This window comes from Chamaea fasciata, unplaced genomic scaffold (assembly GCF_029207755.1).
Source record: "Chamaea fasciata isolate MVZ Bird 193981 ecotype frontalis unplaced genomic scaffold, bChaFas1.0.hap1 SCAF_4, whole genome shotgun sequence".
Lineage (NCBI taxonomy): Eukaryota > Metazoa > Chordata > Aves > Passeriformes > Sylviidae > Chamaea > Chamaea fasciata.
Window position 1 is genome coordinate 71,716,667 of NW_027094089.1, and position 22,450 is coordinate 71,739,116.

At 39.0% G+C, this 22,450-nt stretch overlaps 1 protein-coding gene across 1 annotated transcript in view; it reads right to left on the bottom strand.

Moving 5' to 3' along the window:
* Positions 1-22,450, bottom strand: part of VCAN (versican) — a 97,874-nt gene that overhangs the window by 33,776 nt on the left and 41,648 nt on the right. The window contains exon 8 of the mRNA XM_066181937.1: positions 16,103-19,036. Coding sequence (XP_066038034.1) covers positions 16,103-19,036 — 2,934 coding nt within the window. The remainder of the gene's footprint in view (positions 1-16,102; positions 19,037-22,450) is intronic.

Below are 22,450 nucleotides of genomic sequence, written 5' to 3' on the forward strand. Positions count from 1 at the left end.
ATTGCTTCCTGAAAAGTATCTGCAGTCCGTGACATAGCTCAATTTTTAAATCAAATCTTCCTCATTAAAACTATCTACAAGTCATAAAACAACAAGAGCCTGAGGTAAAGCACTTCATAAATTTGAAGTAATTCCCCTACCTATGAAGATCATTTACTCTCTGTGACTACTGAGTCCTCAGAGACAGAGTCATCAGGTGATCATTCTGGAAAAGAATGTATTCAATCAAATTAAACTGACACAGAGCACTACGAAAGGTTTGTGATTCTTTGGCCTGGGCTGGCTTGTGTGTGCAAATTTACTTCAATTTGGTTTTGAAAAGGTCACTGCAACTCCAATGAGAATTAATGTTCTAATATCTCATGCTGTGTTTACAGCTAAACTCATGAAGTATTACTGGATCTCAGCTTTGCTAAAGCTCCAGTTGAAGAATACAGAGAATAAATCACCTTCAGCATTGTTTATTTCAACTACAATGTCAAGTTTGTACAGCACTAAGCTCAGCGCTCCCAGTGAAACAAAAAAGTTGTTTTTAACCTTTTGCTTGCTTGGCTGTTGTACATTGCCCAGAGAAGCCTGGTGTTTACCCTGTGCTATGACAGCTCTATTAGACAGCTACAGAACTGAGATTTCTTCTCTCTCCCTCACGTGTGCTTGTTGGGGATAATTTTAAGTAATGCTTGCAAAGAATGAATACTTTTCTCCAGTAAATTAGAAATATTTACAAAGGCTGTCCAATGCCACAGAAGAATAAATTTTCTGCAGCCATTTATTTAAGATTTCCCAGATTTCCCTTTCAAATTTTGTGAAAAGCAGAAATTTGGTAATCTCTCTAAGACTGGCAGTATGACTTTGAGGAGTATGTCTAATAACTATCCTTTCAGAATCTGTGAATTTCAGCAGAAGGCCACCCTGGACATACTGAGAAACCATGTCTTCCTAAAAGCAGACATTTCAATTGAGACAGAACTTCACATCTTCCTTTCAAATCTGTGCATGCAAAAACCCATGGGAAATCAGTCAGTGAGAGTGGAATTGCAAGACAGAACTGATAGGGAGCTCTGAGAGTTTCTGATTTTTGGTAAATTCACTATAAAATAAATGCACCCACAAACAGAACCAGAAAACCGCACACAGAAATCTGAATGGCCAGGAAACGTGCCTTGTGCTGTGTGAACAGCTGAAGGAGGGATGTGCATAAACAACCAGGTATATAGACTGGTATTCCATAAAGATTAATGTATAGTTTCACACACAGCAATTAAGACCCTGAAACAAAGTGTGCAGTTTTGCACAGAAATTGTACATTAAAAAATCAAAAATTATAACGACTGGATGGGACTGGATGGGCTGTAATTTGCAGGAGGGCCCCATGACTAACAAGTTCTGACCAACAATGCAGTGTTTTTGCAGCAGTGCACACCTGGGAGTTCCTCAAATTAGTAGGTCACGCTAAGTCATTTATGGTAGGCAATAAATTTAGTGAACAACATCTGTTCCAAATTCACCTAGAAGACAAATACAAATTCTAACACATGCAGAGATCTCTATCAGACCCTACTTTTACTTTGTTAGCTTTTTCAAGATCTCACATGCCACAACAATCCACATAAAAGAACCTTAGCAAAAGGTAAGATATTCTGATAATAAACTTTTAGGAGGGTCTTTCATTAAACAATAAGTATTTTTGGGGTGGGTTTTTTTTTTTTTTTAATGCTTTGTTTTTTCCAAAGAAAAAATAAAAAGCTTTTCAGGAGATAGTGAAGATTGTAATTGATTGATTTTTATTTTTTAATTAGAAATTCTTTTTCTTCCTACAGGTTTGATTATTCAGTATTATCATTCAGACGGCTCAGGGTTAAGAGCTATGAAAAATGTTCTTAAATTCCTGACACGGCAAATACTCTACATAATGATGTGTCGCATACATCCTTGTCAGCTGGGTATAAGACACTGGGATGAAAACCTACCATAAAATATGAATATAGAAGAAAAAGTCTTTATCTGTTGAACTGGTTTATTAGACCCTGAGGGCAGGAACACAGACACTTGAATTAGTTTTAAACTGTCCAGATGCCACTGACTTATGCTACCCCTGTTTATTTCACACCCATTCCTGCAGGTAAACACAAGGCTACTAAAAAAGAGATGAAACCAGGACTTTAAAGGGATGGAGTTTGCCTATCAAATATGCTTATCAATAGCTCATGGAAAAAAGCCAGAAAGAGCCCTTTTCAAAGAGGCGGTTTTTTATTCTGGCTCCAGAAGAAGGAAAGTGAAAACAAGTAGCTAAAAAGGAGCAAAGCCAAGGGTTGTCAGTTCAGAATGCCAACCCAAACAAATCCTGGGAGAGATTTATCAGCAAAGTCTCTCTTGGAGGGGAGTAGTGAGGTATACAGTGAAATTGAGATGGAAAGGATGGGTATATCCAGCCTAGAGTATTTCTTAATCCATTTAATACATCTAGATGTTCTAAATGACTTGCAAGGAACAGGCATCTATCTCAATAACAGTTCTTGTATGTAAGAAATGGAAATCCCTCTGGCTACAGAGAGATTTTAGCCTGCTACTGCATATAACCACAGTGCCACAGACCAAAGTGTCACTAATTCTCATTACAACCCTTCCAATCCATCACAACTGGTTCCAAACCCACGTCAGTTTTTCAGTGGATCGAACAGAAAAGTTGCCTTCCGCTTACTGGTGCACGAGATAATGTCTGCACACATCCAAAAATGTGTAACATGCAGCAATATTTCCTTTCTTGAGAAGACTTTTAATATCCTACAAAGATATTTTCCAAGACCATCTTTGAGGAAGCAGGCAGTAAAAAGCATTTTCTCTCTCAAAATCTACCAGATAAGCATCTGTAGAAGAATTGATGGGGAATTAAATAGAAAACATATTATCATGTTTTCCAAACTTATGAAACGCAAAACATTTCATTCAGAAGACTTCATTCAGAAGTCCTTTTCAAAATGGGGCTCTTAACATCTAATCTGGCATCCTGCAGATAACGGAATTTCACACCCCTGCAATTTGTCCACTTATTTCTTCAGAGCCACATGCTGAGTTATTTGTGAGCAATAGTACAGTTCAGTCTTTTGTAGAAGTACTAGAGGTCTGATGAAGCCATGAAATTCACGTAAAATATTCTGTGGATTTTAAATCAGGCCCTATATTCTGACCACAGCTAAACAGGAAACAAAAGAGATTTTAGATAGAAGACTAAAACCATTTTGGACTCTGTTTTGAAAGCACTTCATTGCATAATATGACACTAACACAAAATCCTTAATGTTCACTATCAAGAACCCATAACCATGAAACAGGTTAACATGAAAAATCAAAAGAGTTTGCATTAGTCAAATTATTTCCTGCCCTTGATAATCAGAAAATTTTGGGGTTGGCTTCAATAGAGTCATATCAGGATTAAAATGTTATTAGTTATTGTTGGAGAGAGCAACAGAGGAAGCCAGAGCTGATTAGAGGGATGGAGCAGCTCTGCTGGGAGGAAAGGCTGGGAGAGCTGAGATTGTTCAGCCTGGACAGGAGAAGCTTTGGGGTGAACTCACTGTGGCCTTGCAGGGCCTGAAGGAGCTGCAGGAAGGATGGAGAGAGACAATTGACAAGGGCTGGAGGGACAGGACACAGGGAATGGCTTCTCAGTTCCAGAGGGCAGGGATGGATGGGATATTGGGAAGGAATTGTTCCCTGGGATGGTGGGGAGGCCCTGGCACAGGGTGCCCAGAGTAGCTGTGGCTGCCCCTGGATCCCTGGCAGCGTCCAAGGGCAGGTTGGACACTGGGGCTTGGAGCAGCCTGGGATAGTGGAAAGTGTCCCTGCCCACAGCAGGAGGTGGAATGGGATGGGATTTAAGGTCAGTCCCAACCCAAACCATTCCATTTTCTATGGTTCTATAAAGACACTGATAAAATACATGGATAGATGTAAATGGTTTTAATGAGCTGTTTCAAAATTCCTGTACATTTTGGAATGCTCATAGTGGGATCAAAAATGTTACCCACCAGAGAGAGCCTATGGACAGCTAAAATCCAGACTCTGCTTCACCTGGAAAACAAGGAGTGGTCAAAGCAAAAGAGAGTGGAGATGTTTGAAACCCTCGGAGAGACCAGTAAAGCCTCACACCCAGGCTTTGGAGAGCATCTAGGATGAGGAAAGACTTAACCACATTTATGTCATGCACTGACTCCCCTGAACCTCAGCTCTGCCAGGAAACTGATCTGCAGTCTGGGTGAATTCAAGCAGCTTTATGAACATGGCTTGCTGAAACTCTTACAGCTAGGAAAAAACTCCAAACACTCAACCAATTCCACAGGAATGTGTCAGTTTAATTGAATATATTCTGTTTTAAAATCATAATGAGGAAATAAAAAACAGATTTGAAAAAGCTGTCCCCAATACCAAAAAAAAAAAAATTCAAAAAATTCAAAACCTTTCTATTAAGTAGGGTGTTCATTCCCCTTAAAATATTACATTCAAATTGGAACAAAACCATTCCATTTTACAGAAATAAATCAATCTGATAACAACTTTTGGGCTGTTTTGTTTCACAGAAGAGGTTTGGGGTTTTTTATGTATATTGTCCTTTTCATTTAATTTAAAAAAAAATATTTTGAAATACAGATATTTCCTGCTGAACCAAAATTTCAAGTGCCAGCCTTTGGAACATGAAATTCCTCTAACTTGTGACATCTCGTAGTATCATAATGCCACCTAAGCATGGTCAAAATTCAACAGTGCTACAGGCATCCCACTTCTCCTCTTCAGGAAAAACTAGGAATACTGCCAAGGAGCTGGTCTAAGGCATTAAAGAAACATGGCTACTATTATGCACATGTAAGTCAAAAATTTTTTTAAAAAAAATCTAGAAATATTTTTTTTTTATGCTTTTAATCCTTCTACCTCACATTAACATGACTAGTATATATGATGAGGTCATGTAAAATCCAGCTCTTGATTAGCATTCACTCTAAATAAACAAAAGGGTTTATTTAGTTCACTTTAAAATGTTTCCCAGCTGGACATATAGATTTCCAAAATTTTGTTAAAGTTGGCTCCCTTTACAAATCCTTAAGTATGTAGGGCAGGTTTCGATAATTTGGGATTTGGATTGTTTTGGGGTTTTTTAACCTTCTAAAGTTTATCAAAATTTATGCTTTGTTATTGCTCTCAGAGTCAAAAGAGATTATCACATTACACACACGTATATAAATTTACCTTTCATAAAAGTCTCAATGACTCAAGTAAACTTCTGGAAGAAAGTGATTGTAAGGAGTGACTTTTGCACAGCTGGCTGGGTAGGAGTTGAAAGTCATTCAAGGTGGGTGGTCAGTCTTGCCTACTGAAATTCACTTATCCAGTCTGTCTGCTTTACCATATTTGGGTGTTTTCATGCAAAATCCATGAGTATCAATTTCTGGCATGTTCCTGCTCTGCAGCCTTTTTACAGCCATGCCAGGAACCCAGGCTGGAGCTTCTGGCCATAGCCAGAAGCACCTGTGTAAAGTGGATGTCACTTGGGTGGACATTTGCTCTGCACAGGGCTCTGGGCCCTCTCACCCCTGCTAAACTCCAGAGCAACAGACAGGATGATGCAGAAACTGTGCAATATGTTACTAGCAAAACACGACTCCAACCTGTGGTGCCTCCTCCTGATGCTCAGTCCTGGATGTAAGCATCCTTCCAGTGACAACATTTCACTCACTGCCTGTGGAGAAGACAGTTCTAGAGCTCTGCAGGGCTAAACAACCCAAACCCAAATAACTGCCATGCAAGAAATCATTTTTCTCCAGATGGAACCCAGAACAAAGCAAGGAGTCAGACTGTATTTGACTTAGATGGTGTGTCTGGGTGTGTGCAGAGGGAAGTCCAACTCTGTAGGAAAAGCTGGTTGGGAAACAGCAATTGCTCACCAGAATGACTTAATCCATTATTTCACATGTTATATTCCACAACAGAGGTGGAAACACTGAGATATCAATGAATTTTAGGCTTTCCTGTCCCATTTCCCCACCACCTCTTTGTTACATTTACATCCTGCTAACTGAGCGAACCTCAAATGCTTCTGCCATGACACAAGTGGCACAAGAGAGAACGAGTTCTCCAAGATGGAGAGAGAGTGTCCCCTCCAAGAATCAAAAATTATCTTACCTCAACATAAATTTGGGCAAAAGCCAGAATACTACACCTAGAATCTCAAAGCATATGTCCACCCTTTTACGGCTCCTGTGGCTGCTCAGGGCTGAAAGGAGTATTCTTTCCCCTCTTGCTTTTTCCAGTAATACCAAATCACTTGGCTTTAGGAAAAAAAAAAAACAAAAACAAAAACCCTTACAGTATACTCCTTAATGTGGCAGTTGAGGAAAAAATAGGTTGACACCATATTATTTTAGGAGTAATAAAGGTTGGTTTACATACTAGGCATGTACTAAATTTTACTTTCTTGACTTGTCTCATGAGAGGAACTTTATGTGGCAAAAATAAAGCCAGAAAAACATTTTGCAGTTCAAGCTCTAAAACAGACAGCAGAGTTTGTATATGTGAATGTATGCTTATGAGAGGAGAAAGAGAGAAAAAGAGGAAAACAGCAAGAAAAGGAGACAGAAATAGAGGAAAAGAGGAACGGAGGGAGATAGGGTACAAGGCAGAAAGGAAGAGGAAAAAAGAGGAGGGGAGAGAGGGGAGGGAAGAAGGAAGGAAGACAGGAAGGCAGGAAGGCAGGAAGGAAGGAAGGAGCATACAAAATGTCTTTTTTTTAAGAAGTGAAGCTGTGATGACAATTATCCGACCTGCTGTACCCCAAAATGCTCTTTTTACAACTATCTAGCAAAGTTTATTCCACTTGTCATGATAATTTTCTGGCATTTTATCTCCTACTATTTCTCAAGCACTTTTTTGAGTACCTCATAAACACACTTGTAATTTAATGCCTGGACAAGCCCACTGGTCGTGTTGCAAGCATCCAAAATCACATTCTTTAGCTGCAGTTCCTGCTCTTTTGGGGCATTATTTTGAGCTATTATTATGTGGTAAGACACAATCTTTTCTTCCACGGCAAATATTTTTTTTAAATTTCACTTTTCTTCATTGAAATATGACTAAAATTCTGTTCGGGGCAAATCAGTCTTGTCCTGGACCCTTCTGCATGTGCAAAATTAACTGAGTTTCGACAGAAGTGACAGTGATAACTCAAGGTACTGTAGTATCTTTAAAACATCTTAAATGCAAATGACTTTTAGAATACACAACTAGAGTGATTACATACATAAATATTGACATACATCACACAAGCATTTTTGCATATAAATCTGACTCTTGTGCTTTGCAAATACTACTCAGAAGATACAGAGTAGATTCTGCAATTGCAACTTTAATGGATTATTCTCAGTATCATCTCTTACTCCTGAAAAAAAAAAAAGACAAAAAAGAAAGAAAAAAAAGACCTGAAAATTTTAAAGTTTATCTACAAGGGTTAATAAAATTGTTTTGGTTATAAAACAGCCAAAACAGCCTAGGAATAAACTAGAGGTTCTTAGTTAAATCAGCATAAGTCTGTAAGCTCCTCTCTGCTGCAGTTGGAGTGACACAAATGTGTCTCTTTACCAGACACAATTTCAAACTGTGTGTACAGATCATGAATATTTGTTTAACCATAGAATCACATAATTTTTTCTTTTCAATACCTTTTTTTAACCTCGGTTTTCTTTTCTGTTTTGTTTTGTTTTTCCCTGGCAAAACTGGAGCATTTGTTCTGGAAAAATATTAATTTGTTTTTAAAAGCACTTGGGAGTTTTTCATAACAGACACTTCTATTGGACAGTACTTGAGAACAAAGGTTTTAAAACAACTACAGCTAAAAATAGATGCCTTGCAGTGGTAATCTTACTGCACCACTAAAAATCAGCAGAGGGAGACATATTTTTGACTATAAACTACTGCCACAAACTTCATCCTGTGCTAACATGGTAATACTGCTGCAGAATTAGTTCACACCTGACAGGCTCTGTATGTGGCCAGAATAAACTGGGGAAAAAATTATATATACGTCAAGAAGTCAAACAATTCCATTAAGGTGTGAACAAGCACTTGTCTGAAGAACATCTTGGGTTAATCCTTGGTCCTGTCAGGTGGACCAAGTGTCCAAAGCATTTCCCAAGGACTCATGAATTTTGCTTCTAATGTTTAATATTTAACTAGGCATGTGACTGGAAACTCACTACAACCCAGAGTAGTGAATATATAAACAAGCCCAGAATCATTTTACTCACCACTTTCAAGAAAAGAAAAGCAATCATTTAGAAAAAAATACCACAGTGAAATACAATCAAAAATCTCAGTGCTACTCTGTGTAAATATAGGCACATTCTTTGCTGATATTTTGGCAAAAGCAACAAAAAATTTGCATCAAATATATGGAAATTCTTTTCCTAATGCCAAAAAACCTCCCACCGAAACTATGGGACTCCTACTTGATGAGGTGCTAGCTATATGTAAAATCCAAGAGTGTGGTTTAAAGTTAAAAAAAAATAATGTTTCTTGTGCACTCTTTGAGCTAATGATGGGTATCAAAAAGGTAATGAAGTCTAGTATTAGACTAGGTAGACTAGCATTAGGTAAATATCTAGGCAGGCAGGGACTACTGGCAGACACTCCTGACCAGGAATAAAATTCCAACTGCTTTTCTCCTCCTCAGAAGTAGAAAGTTTTCATACTGAATTCTCCTCATTTAAGAAAAGTAGTAATACAAGACTTGTCAGAAAAGTCCTAATGCACTGAGCAGCTTGGAAAAAAAAATTACTGTATAAAGAAAGATTGATAACTTCAGCATCATGTTCCCAAAGACAACACAAAATATGCAGCAGCCACTCTGCACATATCCTCACTTGTGGCAGGAAAATATTCTGAATGACACCAGTGGGTTTTTTGTATATTATTGATCAAATTTATCGGTTAATCAATTCAAAAAACAAGGAAGATTTTAAACACCTGGCTGGATTAGCAAGGATTAATGCACTCATTAAATTTAAACTGTGCAAAAAACCTGCAAAAGATCATTGAAAATTCCATACTAAGAAAGTTACAATCTGGACACATTCAGAAAACTTTGGTACAAAAAACCATTTTCCTCAAAAAAATTAAGTCATATTGCATCACCATGTAAAAGACAGCTCATCTTTTCTGCATTAGGATTTCTTAATGCTTTCTCCACATGTAAACAAAACCTCTAAAAAGATTCCTGTTCTTCACAACAGAAGTATGAAAAACTACATTGTATCTATGAATAAAATTCCTTCATTTCTCTCATGAATAAACAAAGAGTTATAAGAAAGCTGGAAATGTGTAATCCCTATGTCTAGATCTGAGACGTCTCCTTGGATACAATGCAAAAACAGGAGGGAATGTGTAGGCATCCTCTGAACAGTGTTTAATGTGAGGGCACTGTTCCTTGTATCTATGGAAGTCTAGAAAGGAATGTGTAAAAAGAAATTATTGTTCTATAATGTCTTTCTTCAGGAGAAGCCACAATTTTGCCCTAGAGACCATTTGTTAACTCAGTTTTGGCTTCTTGTGAAACCATCTAAGTGTCAAATTTCAGTTCTGTTTGATATGGGGCTGGTGGAGTTGGTTTGTTTTTTTCTTTTCCTTTGCTTTGAGAAAAGGAGAAGTGCACAAAAAAGTCTGAATTTATTACAATTGCTTGGTTATTAGTTTTGCTTTCATATAGGGCATTATTGCTGTTCCATCTTAAATATAATTTATATAGGATGGTGTACCTATTTTGAAAAGCCCTCCACAGCACCAGGAAAAAAAAAAAAAGAGTATTCTAATATGGAAAAATATTAACTGGTTTAGTTGAACAACAGATCTACCAGTTTGGATTGAACTCAAACGTATTCTGCATAAAAATAATCACCTAATTATACAATGACCCAGAAACTGAAAACTGTTATGAAGACATTGTGATATCTACTAACTCCACATCCCCACAGCAGTTCTGCTCTCAATCACCTCATTGGAATTACTGTGGTGTAATTACACTGGGGAAGCTGATATCAGTATCTGGCCACATTACCTAGTGTTTAACACTTCAGTAACTCCAGGCACAGGAAGAACGTGGCCATCTCTACAGCAGATTTTATGAATAATAAAGAGAGTTTGGTCATTCAAGACATTAAAATTACTTCAGTCAGACCTGCTTCCCTGGGAAATGAACTTCAGAACATTACAATTAATAAGGAGACAAACCCAGCCCTTCATTCAGGTAAAAAAAAAAAAAAAAAAAAAAAAAAAAAAACCACACACACCCACACCCCCCCCAAAAAAAAAAAAAAAAAAAAAAAAAAAAAAAAAAAAAAAAAAAAAAAAAAAAAAAAAAAAAAAGAAGGAGATTTTGCATTTATTAAGGTGGGAAATTGGCCCTGCCCATGTGAAGCCATTTTTGCCGTTGCTTCAAGATCCCACCAGAAATTAGTTCAGGTCAGTCTAGCTGCAAGACAGAATCTTTTCTCACAGTAAACCTTGGTTTGAAATAGTTTCTATAAAGAAACCATAGCTTTCAGTAGCATATACCCTTCATTTGGGGAAAAACAAATGGTGATTTCAGCACACAAAAGACAAAGTCTCTTCTCCTTCAGTAGAAGTCTCTCTAACACAATAATTAGCAAAAAGGCACACCAAAAATTGCACCTAGCATTGTGTGTATACCACAAATAATGATGTCCAGAGAGATTATTTACCAGTGGCCACAAAAAAAAACCCCAACATGTTAAAGGAGAGCAATGTGGCTACAGACAAAGACAGATGCAAACCTGGATGCTGCAAACTTTTAGGTTGTCTCTTGCAATGCCTGGAAGAGGCAGTGTGAGGTTTGTTGCTCCTGCCCCTATTTTGCTGTGGTCATCCCAACACCCTCGGCCCCCAGGGCAGAGCCAGCATCTTCCCTCCCTACACAGCACCAGCATATTCCCACTCTCCTACACACACACCCCCCCCAGGAGTTACCAAAAACGAGGGCTGAAAAAGTGGACGTGGTCATTCTCTGTGACTGAGCAGAGAAATAAAAGTATCAAGGGATAAGTGTCAGGAAGAAAAAAGACCTATTCAGGCTAAAGACAATGCTGGCAAGAATAAACATGGGTATAAACTGGCCAAAAAGCAATTCAGGCTAGATATTAGAATCAGGCTTATAGAGAGCCATGACAATCTTTGACAGCACTCCAGAAGGAGCTGTGAAGACAACAAGATTAAATGAATTTTAAGGCAAGGCCTAAGATGGACCTGAAAAGACTATTCTGCCTCTTTTGTTAAGGTTTATGACTATGACTCATTACCATTCTGCATTTCATTCAAATTTCACATGCCCTCTCCCACTGCTAAGACAGAAATATGCATGTCAGAGAATTACATGTTGAAACACAAAGGTTTGTAACCTCTTTCCATGAAATTCCACACCTACAAAGCACAAGTTCCTGCAACTTTGGTCTCTTCAAAACTGGAGGGGACAAGAAACCAGACAGAACTGGTGTGAGTTCCAAGGTCCAACAAGCATTTTGAAACATATTCACTACATAAATACTTTCAAATGTCTCCAAAAAATGCAGGTGTGCAAATTACTCCTGATTCAGACAGGTCTTATGTTTCCAGCATCCCCTCAACCACTGTAAAACAACACCCCCACAAGCATTTTTCAGCTCATAAAAGCTTTATGAGCTGAAAAGTTCCTTCAGGTTTGTTTTTTTTTTCTTTCCCAGATGTTAATCCATGACCTTCCAGCACCAGCAGCAGCCCTCACCACTAGGAAACGTTGGAGGTGTGAGGACACAACAGGGCACAAGGTGGCAAATCTTCACAGTGAAAGACAAAGTCTTGTGTCCCATCTGGTGCCATGGGAAGCTGTGCATGTGGTAACACCTCGCACTGTGGGGGTATTCCTCACTCTCATGATTCCAAGAGAAAAGCTCCTGGTACCACTCCAGTGGATGAAAGTACCAGGCCATTCTGAAACATGTGCGTGGTCCTTTTTGTAGCATAAAAAGGGATGTTTCCTCATGTGCAAAGATATTTTCCTCATTAATTGAAATGCCTCCCTTACATCTGCCCATGGGCTGTCAGAAAACCCAAGTCTTATTACCCAGATTAATTTGTGCACCTGCCTCACGTTTGCCCACATGGGAGTGTGTGGATTGTTTGTACATTTTCTCAATGAAAACTGCTGTATTTCTACACAAATAAACAGCTTTATCTCTTCAGCTCTGTGTTCTTTCTTATCAGCCCTAGAACACGTACTCCAGAATTTAAAGTGAGTTTGACCTTCTACCAGGCCTCCAAATTACTTCTGTTTCCATGCCTTGTTTTGTTTTGTTTTATTAATCTAAAAGTAAACTTCCTTTGTGAATGTTTTCACTGACTGCAAGCATGCATTTTAAAAGCTAGGAGTAAAGCTATTTACCTGTAGGACAAGAAAAGAAGTCCTCTAGGAGAACTTTTTTCTTGTCTAATAACTGTAAAGTCTTAGAAATGAGAACGTTTAATAGCACCTTCCAGTTATATATATTGTACTACTTCATATTAAGGGGGATGTGTTTATGAGACAGAATAATATCCTTGCCACTTTATTTAACTGAATTTAGCTCAACAACTTCCAAATGCAGCTTCAGCCTGAAATAATGATGAATAATATCCCCCAAAATTCTATACATCCATAACACATTCCAGCCCAAAGACTTCAAAGTTCTTCAGAGAAGTTGAGGCCAGTCTTGTGAGGACTTGAGAGGAAGAAAGCCACAGGGAATCCTTCCTCCCTCTCCTTCCACCTGTGCTTGGCCACAGGTGAGCTCACCAGAGCCAGTGCTGCCTCCACTACCACAGGGTCTTTGTCCTGCTCAATGGAAACTGCTAAAAATATCTCAAAATCTCAAGAATTCACACATTTAGCACAGCCTTTCTCTTCCACATGGAATGTAAAACACTACTCCTGCCTTACAAAGCCTAATGGCACCTCCATGGAGCACTTAAATATTTCTGTGCCCACACTGTGGATGGCAAATGGAGCTGCAGGGAGCAATATTCAGCTGTGTAATAGCAAGGGTTTTATTGTAATTGAGTGATAGGAAACAAAACATGGTGCTGAATTTCTGCTGAGCCCTGCCTCACTGTTAAACTGTTGCTTCTGGCAAAAACTGAATAACAAGGACATGAAGAATGAGGAGGAAAGAATAATCTCATAAATAGTTCCAGTACTTCTGCAAACACAAAAAGGAAAATACATTTGTTTATAGACAATGCCATCTATATAAAACCTCTCATTATTATTCCTATTTGAATCAGTTATTTCTTGAAGGGCTTTAGTAAGCAAGCTGTCCTTTCTTAGGAGGCACTTTTGGAGTCTTGACTTGAAAATCAGTGCAGGCCTTGGTTTATAACCCTCACAGACTAATTTTATCTAAAAATGCTAAACTGTATTACCTTGAAAACATGCCAAAGGAGGAAAAACCTTTGCTTTATCAGAGATGTAATGATGGAAACTGTATTTATAGCTTCTAAACAGCTAAGAATAAAAAGCCAGAGGTGCAGTTTATGTAGTTCTTTATGATAGTGAATAAATTCTCAAATAAGGAGTGAAAGAATAAGAAGTTAAACTACATCTTAGTGAAAGGCATAGGTTTGTTATATTTGCCAGATTCATTCCTCTTCCTTACTCCCTATATGAATTTTCTTCAGCATGAAGGAAAGTTTGTGGACTAAGGAACAATGAAGAGAAACTGGGCCTGACAGGATTTTTCAGATGTCATCTTTCACTTTTGTAGCAATCAAAGAAATCAGTCCAAATCCTCAGAGAGAATAAACCTTTGGTAGTTCTAACTGATTTTGGGTTAAGCAGGTAGAGGGTGCCTTTAGTCTGTGGATAGCTAAGTGGAGGAATTCCCACTGCCAGGGCCTGAAAACAGAAAAATGACTAAAACCCATTTTAACCTTACACTAGATATATGATGAGGCTCTCTATGTTTAAAGAGAACACAGATCATGCCATATGAAAAATTTAATAATATTTCAAGAAAATAAACTTTTTTTCTCTTCTCACAGACTAGATAATTCTTAAAGGCAGATTTTTAAGGATTTATAACTTCAAGTCTGCTTATAAACACCCTGACACAAGTGCACATTTATACCTGGGAAATGCATGCATAGCTTTGAAAGTTTGCAAAGATGAAGAAGACAAACCCTGAAGAAAGTTTGTCCTAAAGACCTGATCACCCTAGGCAGACTAAGAGCAGCTATGAAGAGCATCTGCACACTGATACACTGTTGTTTAGATAATCCACTTTGAAACAAATCCTAATTTAATGCATCACAGTACCCCCACTATTTTGGGAAAAAAAAAAAAAAAAGGCTGTTCTTGATGTAAATGGAGAGTAATCTTACATCCAAACCCTTCCAAGACATCCTACTTCTTTCCACCACCTGGAACACACAGCTGTCCAGCACAACCCACTCTCCTGTATGAAATAAACTGCAGCATAACTCAAAAATCTAATAGGAAAAACAAAGTCACTATTACCTAGTCCAGCTACTCACTATTAAGTCAAATTAAGTGAATTTCCACAGGTACAAAAGGACTTAATATGTAGGTTAAGTCTTGTTTTCCAAAATTACCCCTCTGCTCTAACTTACTGGACTTGTATCATTTAATGGAGACCCTCAAGGCACTGGTAACATATAAAGACAAAACAATGATAATATACCACAGAAACAAAAGTTACATAACTATCATTTTCTGAAATAGAAGGCTAACCTCCTATTGATATAACTTGTGCAGATTTGCATCCTGTAAATAAAAAGTAGGATAATTAGCATAACATGAAAAAAGATACCAAGGCAAGGTATGAAATATCCAACCAGCATATAGCACATTTCAAAGAAAAAAAAACAATACTGCTTTTTGATTTTTGAATGGAACCCTACTGAGAACAAACCTGACAAAACCATCCAAAAGACTCCCATAAATTATGAATTCAGCTGGATGAGTTCTTCAGAGGCACAGTGATTACGGTCAAGAACCAAAGAGAAAACAGTTCCTGACACAACCATTCAAAAGCTATGCATGTAGTTAAGTTATGTGACAAAAAAAAAATCCATTTTTACTGTGTTCCTTCAAAAAAATAAAATAATTATTATACAACCATAAGATAATTAAACACAATAAAACATTGAACCTAACAGAAATCCTGTGTTTTGCACTGCTGGTCAGTTCCTTTACTTTTAATTTTAAAATATAATGTTTTACCATGACAGCTTAAATAATAGTCAGTTGACAGGCTTCTTCAATGTAAAACTGCACACCCTTCAATATTTGCCTCAAGGAGACATACTCATCATCAACCTCGACAGTTCATTGCTACTTTAGAAGTTTCTGTTCTGGATACCCATGGAATTGAAGCTACATACACATGTACAGAACCATCAGCTAAAAAATGTGGCAGAGTTAAATATTGCATCAATTTGCACCATGTATTCTCTAAGATGGATTTTGAAAATGCTATGATATGCTATAAGAAAACATGAAAAACCCCATTCCTCCAAATCACAGGAGGCATTAGAGTGCTATAACCATTTTTTAGCTGACTACACTGTACATGGCATTGTTAATTGCTACAGACCAATGGAATGTTAAAATAATCTAGTGCTTCATTTAGGACTAGTAATGCATGGAATGGAAGCTGTGAAATTAAAATGCTTGTTTCACAGACAGCTGGAGTTAAATTGGTGACTTGACAACATTAAAAAAGAAAACTGGACTGTTGCCATCATGACTTTTAGAAAGAAATAAAACAGTTGCATATTCATTCTCACATAGAAATCATTCTTACCACACAGCATTTATAAAATACATTTCTGAGGGGCTTTAAACAGATAGAAAAATAGACCTACCAATATTCAGTAAGTTGCTGTCTAGACAAAAGTGGTACTTTGCATCCATCAGTGATCCAAGAAACATTTCCAGCATATTCTAAAGCACACCTGTTTGTCATGACAAACTGTCCACTCTGATGGACTGCAGGTCTAAAAGGCAAAATCTTACCTGTGTCATTGCCTGTGATTTGAATAACATACAATCTTATGTCATTATCAGGGTGTGAAGTAGAAGGAGAAACCTCCTGAGGCTGCAAGGCCTCTGTGGCCTCCTTCACTTGGGGTGGAGCAGTAGGTCGTGCCACTGCAGTGGCAGTTGATGTTGTGAAATACTCCTTATCGATTTCTGGCTCTAGCATCTTTCCTGGCAGATCATCCTCAGCAGTGGGTTTTCTGGGAGAAACAGATTCATCAATTATGATGATGTCATGGCTTGTTACCTCCTCTTCTTCCTCAGGAATGATGCGTGGAGACTTATGAGTGACAAAAGGCTTGGTTGCAGATGTAGGCTGAATTTTGTCTACAGCACCAATGGACAGTGTTGTCATGCTGCTGAGAATCGTTGCCTTATCTGTTGCAGTAGCTGCAAATACAGCCGGCCTGGTTTTCTCAGGTTCTGTAGTCATTCCTGAACTTTCTGTAGCCTGGCCTGGAGAAGTTCCCAGAGTCAGGCTAGTAATGCTTTCCATAGTGGAACCTCCTGCTGGCATTGTTTGGGAGGGTGGCACAGAATCCCAGCTTACTGCATCATCTTCCTCCCTGGTGGAGGCTCCCGGGCTGTCCTGTGTCTTTACTTCACTTCCAGCAGTTATGGGCATCACCTCAGTGACCTCCTCGTCCTGGTCAGGAACAGTTTCAGCTGTTGGAGTCACTGTGAGGTGCAACCAGGTACTGGTTTCCTCAGGTCCCAGAACTCTTCCACGGTCTGTGAACATCACTGCAGGCACAGTGGCTGGGTATGTCTCACCATAAGCTGAGCCTGTCTCATCCTGTGTCCCCTGAACCGCTGTTTGAGGCCATTCAGATCCCGGTGACATCTCTGGTTCATGTGTGTGGGGAGATGTCACAGAAAGCGTGGGCTCGGTGACAGTTCTTGGTTCCGAACCTTGGTCCAGTGTGTAGAGTTCTGGGAACACCTTGCTATGTTTTGCAGTTGTTTCTGTTGCTTCTGTATGAAAGATATCATCAAAAGGAGTCTGATCAGTAATTGTCATATCTCTAGTGACCTCACTCTCTACAGTAACTGGAACTAGGGAAGCAACATACTCCTTCTGCAGAACTGCAGTATCTACCTTTGTTACATCTGTAAATTTAATAGTTCTCTTTGTCCCTGATGTCTCATCTCCTTCATGCTCAGTTACCCCCACAGCTGTGGGCACAGCACTTGGCAATACAGTTACACTTGAGGAGCTAAAAGACCCTAGGGTTGCACTACTTTCTTCCACTGGTATTTTGAATACTGTGGTCATTTCCAAATACAAGGAGCTGCTTGTGTGGGATACACTTGTGGTGTCTCTACTCTCACCAAGTTCAGCTGATACTACTTCCTCACCCCTTGTGCTCTCTGCTGGCTCTCTGCTCATCTCGGTTGCATCTGTAGCTGCTGAAATTGGAGCTCCTGGATGCACTGTGGATTCCACATTGTGCCCTGGAGATGATGTAGGTTCCAATCCAGAGAAGCCACCCTCTGTAGCAAACTCAATCACTCTTCCAGTGTGAGAAGACCCTTCTGTCATATACCCCTCCTCTTTATCTGTTGGCAGCCATGTGCCAGAACCTAGAGGGGCCTGTGTGATCTTCTCCCTTGCAGAACATCCCTCAGATTCTGCTGTAACACAAGGAGGAATGGTGGCTATGGAATGAGGGACCTTCACATCTGTTGTCCTCATTTCTGGCTGTTTTGTTTTCTCCTGCTCCTCTAAGACAGCTGATGCTTCTGTCTGCTGAGATGAGGGGAAAAGAGACATGGTGCCTTCTCCAAAGCTTGGTAGGGAATCGGTGCTTCCTGAGATGGCCTCAGATTCTGTTTGATCAGCAGCTGACACAGAAAAGGATACAGGTGTTCCAGATGCCACGGTGGGCTGCACGTCCCTCAGGTCCTTTCTGCTGTCTTGAGCTGAGGCCTCACTTTCAAACAGTGTCGCAGAGCTAAATTTAACCCACAGCGTTGACTCTTTCACTGCAGAAAACTGTCCAGTGGTTACTGTCTGCTCGTCTAGGACTGTCTCTGATGCAGCAGGCACTTCTGATCCTGAGGCATGATCAGTAGCCACCCCAGAATTTGTGCCAGGCACAGCAGTGTGCATACTCTCACTGCCCTCCCTCTCTGCAGACTCATCAGTGAGCAAAGCTTTAGGGATTACAACAGTTGTAAGTGTCTCATCAGATTTTGCCTCCATTGATTTTTTTGTGGGTGAATTTGTGAGGTGGGCACTGTGAGACATACTCCCTTTTGTTAATGAATCTGAAGTCCCTGTCCTGGCAGCCTCCCTCCAAGCAGTCTGTAAGAAGCTGTGTGTAGCTGTTCTCAGAGGACCCACTTCTATTTGTTCAGTCTGATTATCAGCATCATGCTTTCGTGCATCTCCTGTTTCAACATCTTCCCAAAAACCAGTGGAACTCTTAGCTATAGCTGTGCTATCCTGAAAAATTACAGAGGTCAAGAAAGCGTCCTCAATGCTTTCAGACCTACCTTGTTCCTCAGGCAACTCTGCTTCAGAGTAAGTGTGATCCAGTTCCAAATCTGGGGACGTGGTGTCTGTCAGTCTGGGTGAGACATCGTATTCAGTCCTTCCCAGTGTATCATAAGTGAATATTTCACCATCAGTGACAGTCTGAGGTAGAAGGGTGGTTAATGGAATGTTCTCCATGAGCACCTCCATCTCCCTTTTCTCCTCAGCCACATCAGTAGTCATTTCTGTGTCTTCTTCAGACTCTGGGGTTGTTTCCTCCAAAGAAACTGTTTGGGTGGCAGGCACTTCAGTAAGCAGAGTCTCAGAGATGGGAGTTTCGAGAGGAACTCCAGCAGGTGACAACTTCACACTGTCAGTTCTCAGGGATGTCACAGGCTCAACAGTCGTAGGCTCTGTTGTGACTTTTTTAGCTTTAAAAAAACAAAAGACAAAAAGGTACAGTCAGTACACAAGTTACTTTAATTCATTAGTTTGAATGTTCCCAAAAAAAACCTAAATGCCATGCTGAAAAATAAGTGTAACATTCAAAGGCTTTAGGTATTTCTTTAGAGCATTTAATGACATGCAATAACATACTGTAAAGCTGCAGAATGCCTAACTTAAAGTTAGATGAAGCAAAAAAAAGTAGCAATATTCTTCATATTTGTGGTTTATATAATACCCCTGGAAGTCGTTGTGTTACATGAGTGGCCAGTCAGGTACTGATCTGGAGACATAAAAGTTTATTTCAAGTTGTCACAAATGAGTGGAGATGTGGGTTTTCTTCAAAGCTTTATGCACCGTCCAACTGAGATGTATAAAAGGAGTGCAATAATGCTTTAATTTATTTTCAGCCCATAGTTACAAACTGCAAAAAGGAATCCTCACTGCAGTGAGAGTGTGCTCAAGCAGCAGGATCAAGCATGCCACCAGAAAATACTGCTGGTGCCCTGCCTTTAAATTATGCTGGGAGAAATTTATTGTGGAGAAAGGTGAGACTGTTGAACAATAAGATCATAAAATTAATACTACTAAAATGATGTTGATCTTTGAAAACACTTCAAATATGCATGTCTGAAACTCCTCCACAAATAGAAATGCTTACATGGGAGTGTTGTTGAACATGCAAAGGCGAAGTGTTGAACCCTCTGGATGGTGGGAAAGGTAAGGGAGTTGCTATCCTAGACGAACAGGAGGCACAAAGAAAGGTCCTTACAGTGAAGTAAATTGTGATGTTTTAAACAACCTGATGGCCTTGATGGTTTGTCTGCTCCTTTTAGCCCACATTTTCATGCCATCTGAGAAGGAAATTGTGTGCCAAGACTGCAAGGTGTGTCAGCAGGTTCTAAATTCATGTAAAAAGTGAGTGCTCAGAAAAGAGGTTTTCCTTGGAAAAAGGCCAGGTTGGAACCATCTTCTCTTCTGCCAGTTTTTCCAGGTCACTAATCTTCAGAAGGGCAATGGGAACAGATGGGTGGAAGATGTGAATGTCTTAAACCAATGATGTTAAGTGCTAAGTGTCTGAGAGTCAAAAACCTTTAAGGATGCAAATATAGAGCAAAATACAGCTTTTAAATCACACTAAACATATGAAGAATGCATTAAACAGTCTGTGCTTAGGAGGACTCACTGTTTACCAGACAGATGTGACTATATCTAGAACTTCTTGCAAAATAAAATCTTGCTTAGTTTCTAATAGATCAAATAAGTCTCTTCCCCTCCCACACAGAAATCAACAGTTAATTTTAGAGTTTATACTTAAGCATAGGCAGCATGCATGCACAAATCAGGTCTTTTCACAAATCCTTAGCTAATTCAGTGACCCTTTGATAGTTGCAGATATGAATTCTGCATGTGCAAGTCAGGGTCACACAAATATTTGTTCAGTTTCACACACTCAGCTTTGAAAATGCCACCTTTGAAGAGACCTGTTTGATTCACCCTGAAGCAGGAGGGACTGGTCAGAGGATGACTGCTCAAGATTTCTAGAAGAACATGTAGAATTACAGCGTAGGAAAATGAGGTAAAAGAGTTGATATTTCAGCTTTCCTGAATGAGAAGTGAAAGTGAAAAGGAAATTGTGAGGGCAAGAAAATATGACGTCACTGCATTTAGAAGTGATGGTGTTCTTTGCCAGAAGAAAAAAAAAGGAGCAGATTCTTTTCCCTACCACACAGTAAAACTTTTTGTGGTTTTACAAAGAAGATTTAGCTACACACACACACACAGACACACACACACACATATATATATATATATTTTTTTTTTTAAGTTAAACATTTGGTTGAGCAAGAAGGAATAAAGTTCTTGAAACCCCACTAAGCAAAGCACAGCCTGAACATGAGAGGTTCCACGGCCCAGAGTGGATGCTTGTTGCTTTTTTTGTTGCTTTTTTCAATCTGTGAGACAGTGCTCACACAATCAAGAATCAATGAATTTTTGACATTTTTTCCTCCCCTCTCCTCTTGCATGGGGCTGGTTTAAACCACGCAAGTTCTGCTTCACAGCTTGGGAAATGAAGGATGCACACAAGTGGTAGGTGCTGCTGAGTGGTAGCTGTTAAATCTCTACCAAAAATTCACCGATTTTCTTCAACGGCCTTTTTTTTTTTTTTTTTTTTTAATGGCAAAATGGAAAGGAGGCAGCAAAGTCTCAATCTCTCCCTTCTAATCACAGAATCAGTTTCTTTAATGTGGATGGAATTGCCTTTGCAGCCAACACAAACACTCACTCAGACCCTAGATGCCTTTGAGAGACCATCAGGATCACCCTCTGAATGAAGATGAAAATGTTAATACCCTCTAACAGAGCTAGACAAAAATGAGGGCAATACGGATAAATGTTTTAAATCTGTGGAATAAAAAGGTAACTTTATTTCATCGCTGCTGGGAAATTGTGTACACTTACTCACAACCACTTACGCAGCTTCCAAATTTCCAAGAAACGTTTGGAAGTCCCAAGAGTTCACATATTTATGCCTGGGATGCAGATATTTATTATTCATGACTTACTATCTGCTAATGACTTGACAGAATAGTTACACATTTATTATGCCAACCTGAAAAAACACCAAGCATATTTGGTTTGCTTATATTAATAACCAAATCAATAAATATTACCTTTATAGAGTGTTATAAGTAGAGCCCATATTATTTAAGAGTTTATCAATAAACAGTCAGATTTTCTCCCACGGAAACTGTGTGCAATTCAGCTCTGGTTAAAATCAACTAGAGGGCCTCTAAAGTCGCTTTGTCAAAACAAATATATATAAGTTTTTTCACACACATCATTCAGGATTACAACCTTATTTTAGTGAATAAAAAAAACCCTGACAGCGTTTCTTCAATGAGAAATCTCTCCATGTTTTTTTTTCTTTGTGGAAAAAAAAAAGCAAACCATAAACAAAGGAAAGGTTGCTTTCTAATCCACAACACTAGTTTGAGCTGTCCTCCACTCCACCCAGATGTTTTGCATTACTGTACCCCTTGCATCATGCGTGCAATATGCTATCTCCTTTGTCCTCCTTCTGGTTCAAGACATGAGGCAGATTTTCCTAATAAACTTCATGAACATATTAGCAGCAAGAAAGCAAATTATCTCACCAACAGCTGCTCATATCAAAGACTATATTTTTTTTTTTTTAATCGATTCCTTCTACATTGAACACCATGCATGAAGTTGATTTTGGAAGGGCTGTAGGACTTTGCAGAGATGCTATGCATTTCCATTCTCCATTTATTTATTTTATGTTTTTACTGTACAGCATTTTCTTCCTCTTCTTTTCCACCATGCTTTAAACAAAGATTCAAAATTATGGAGCAGTATTGAAGCTTACTATTTTTTCA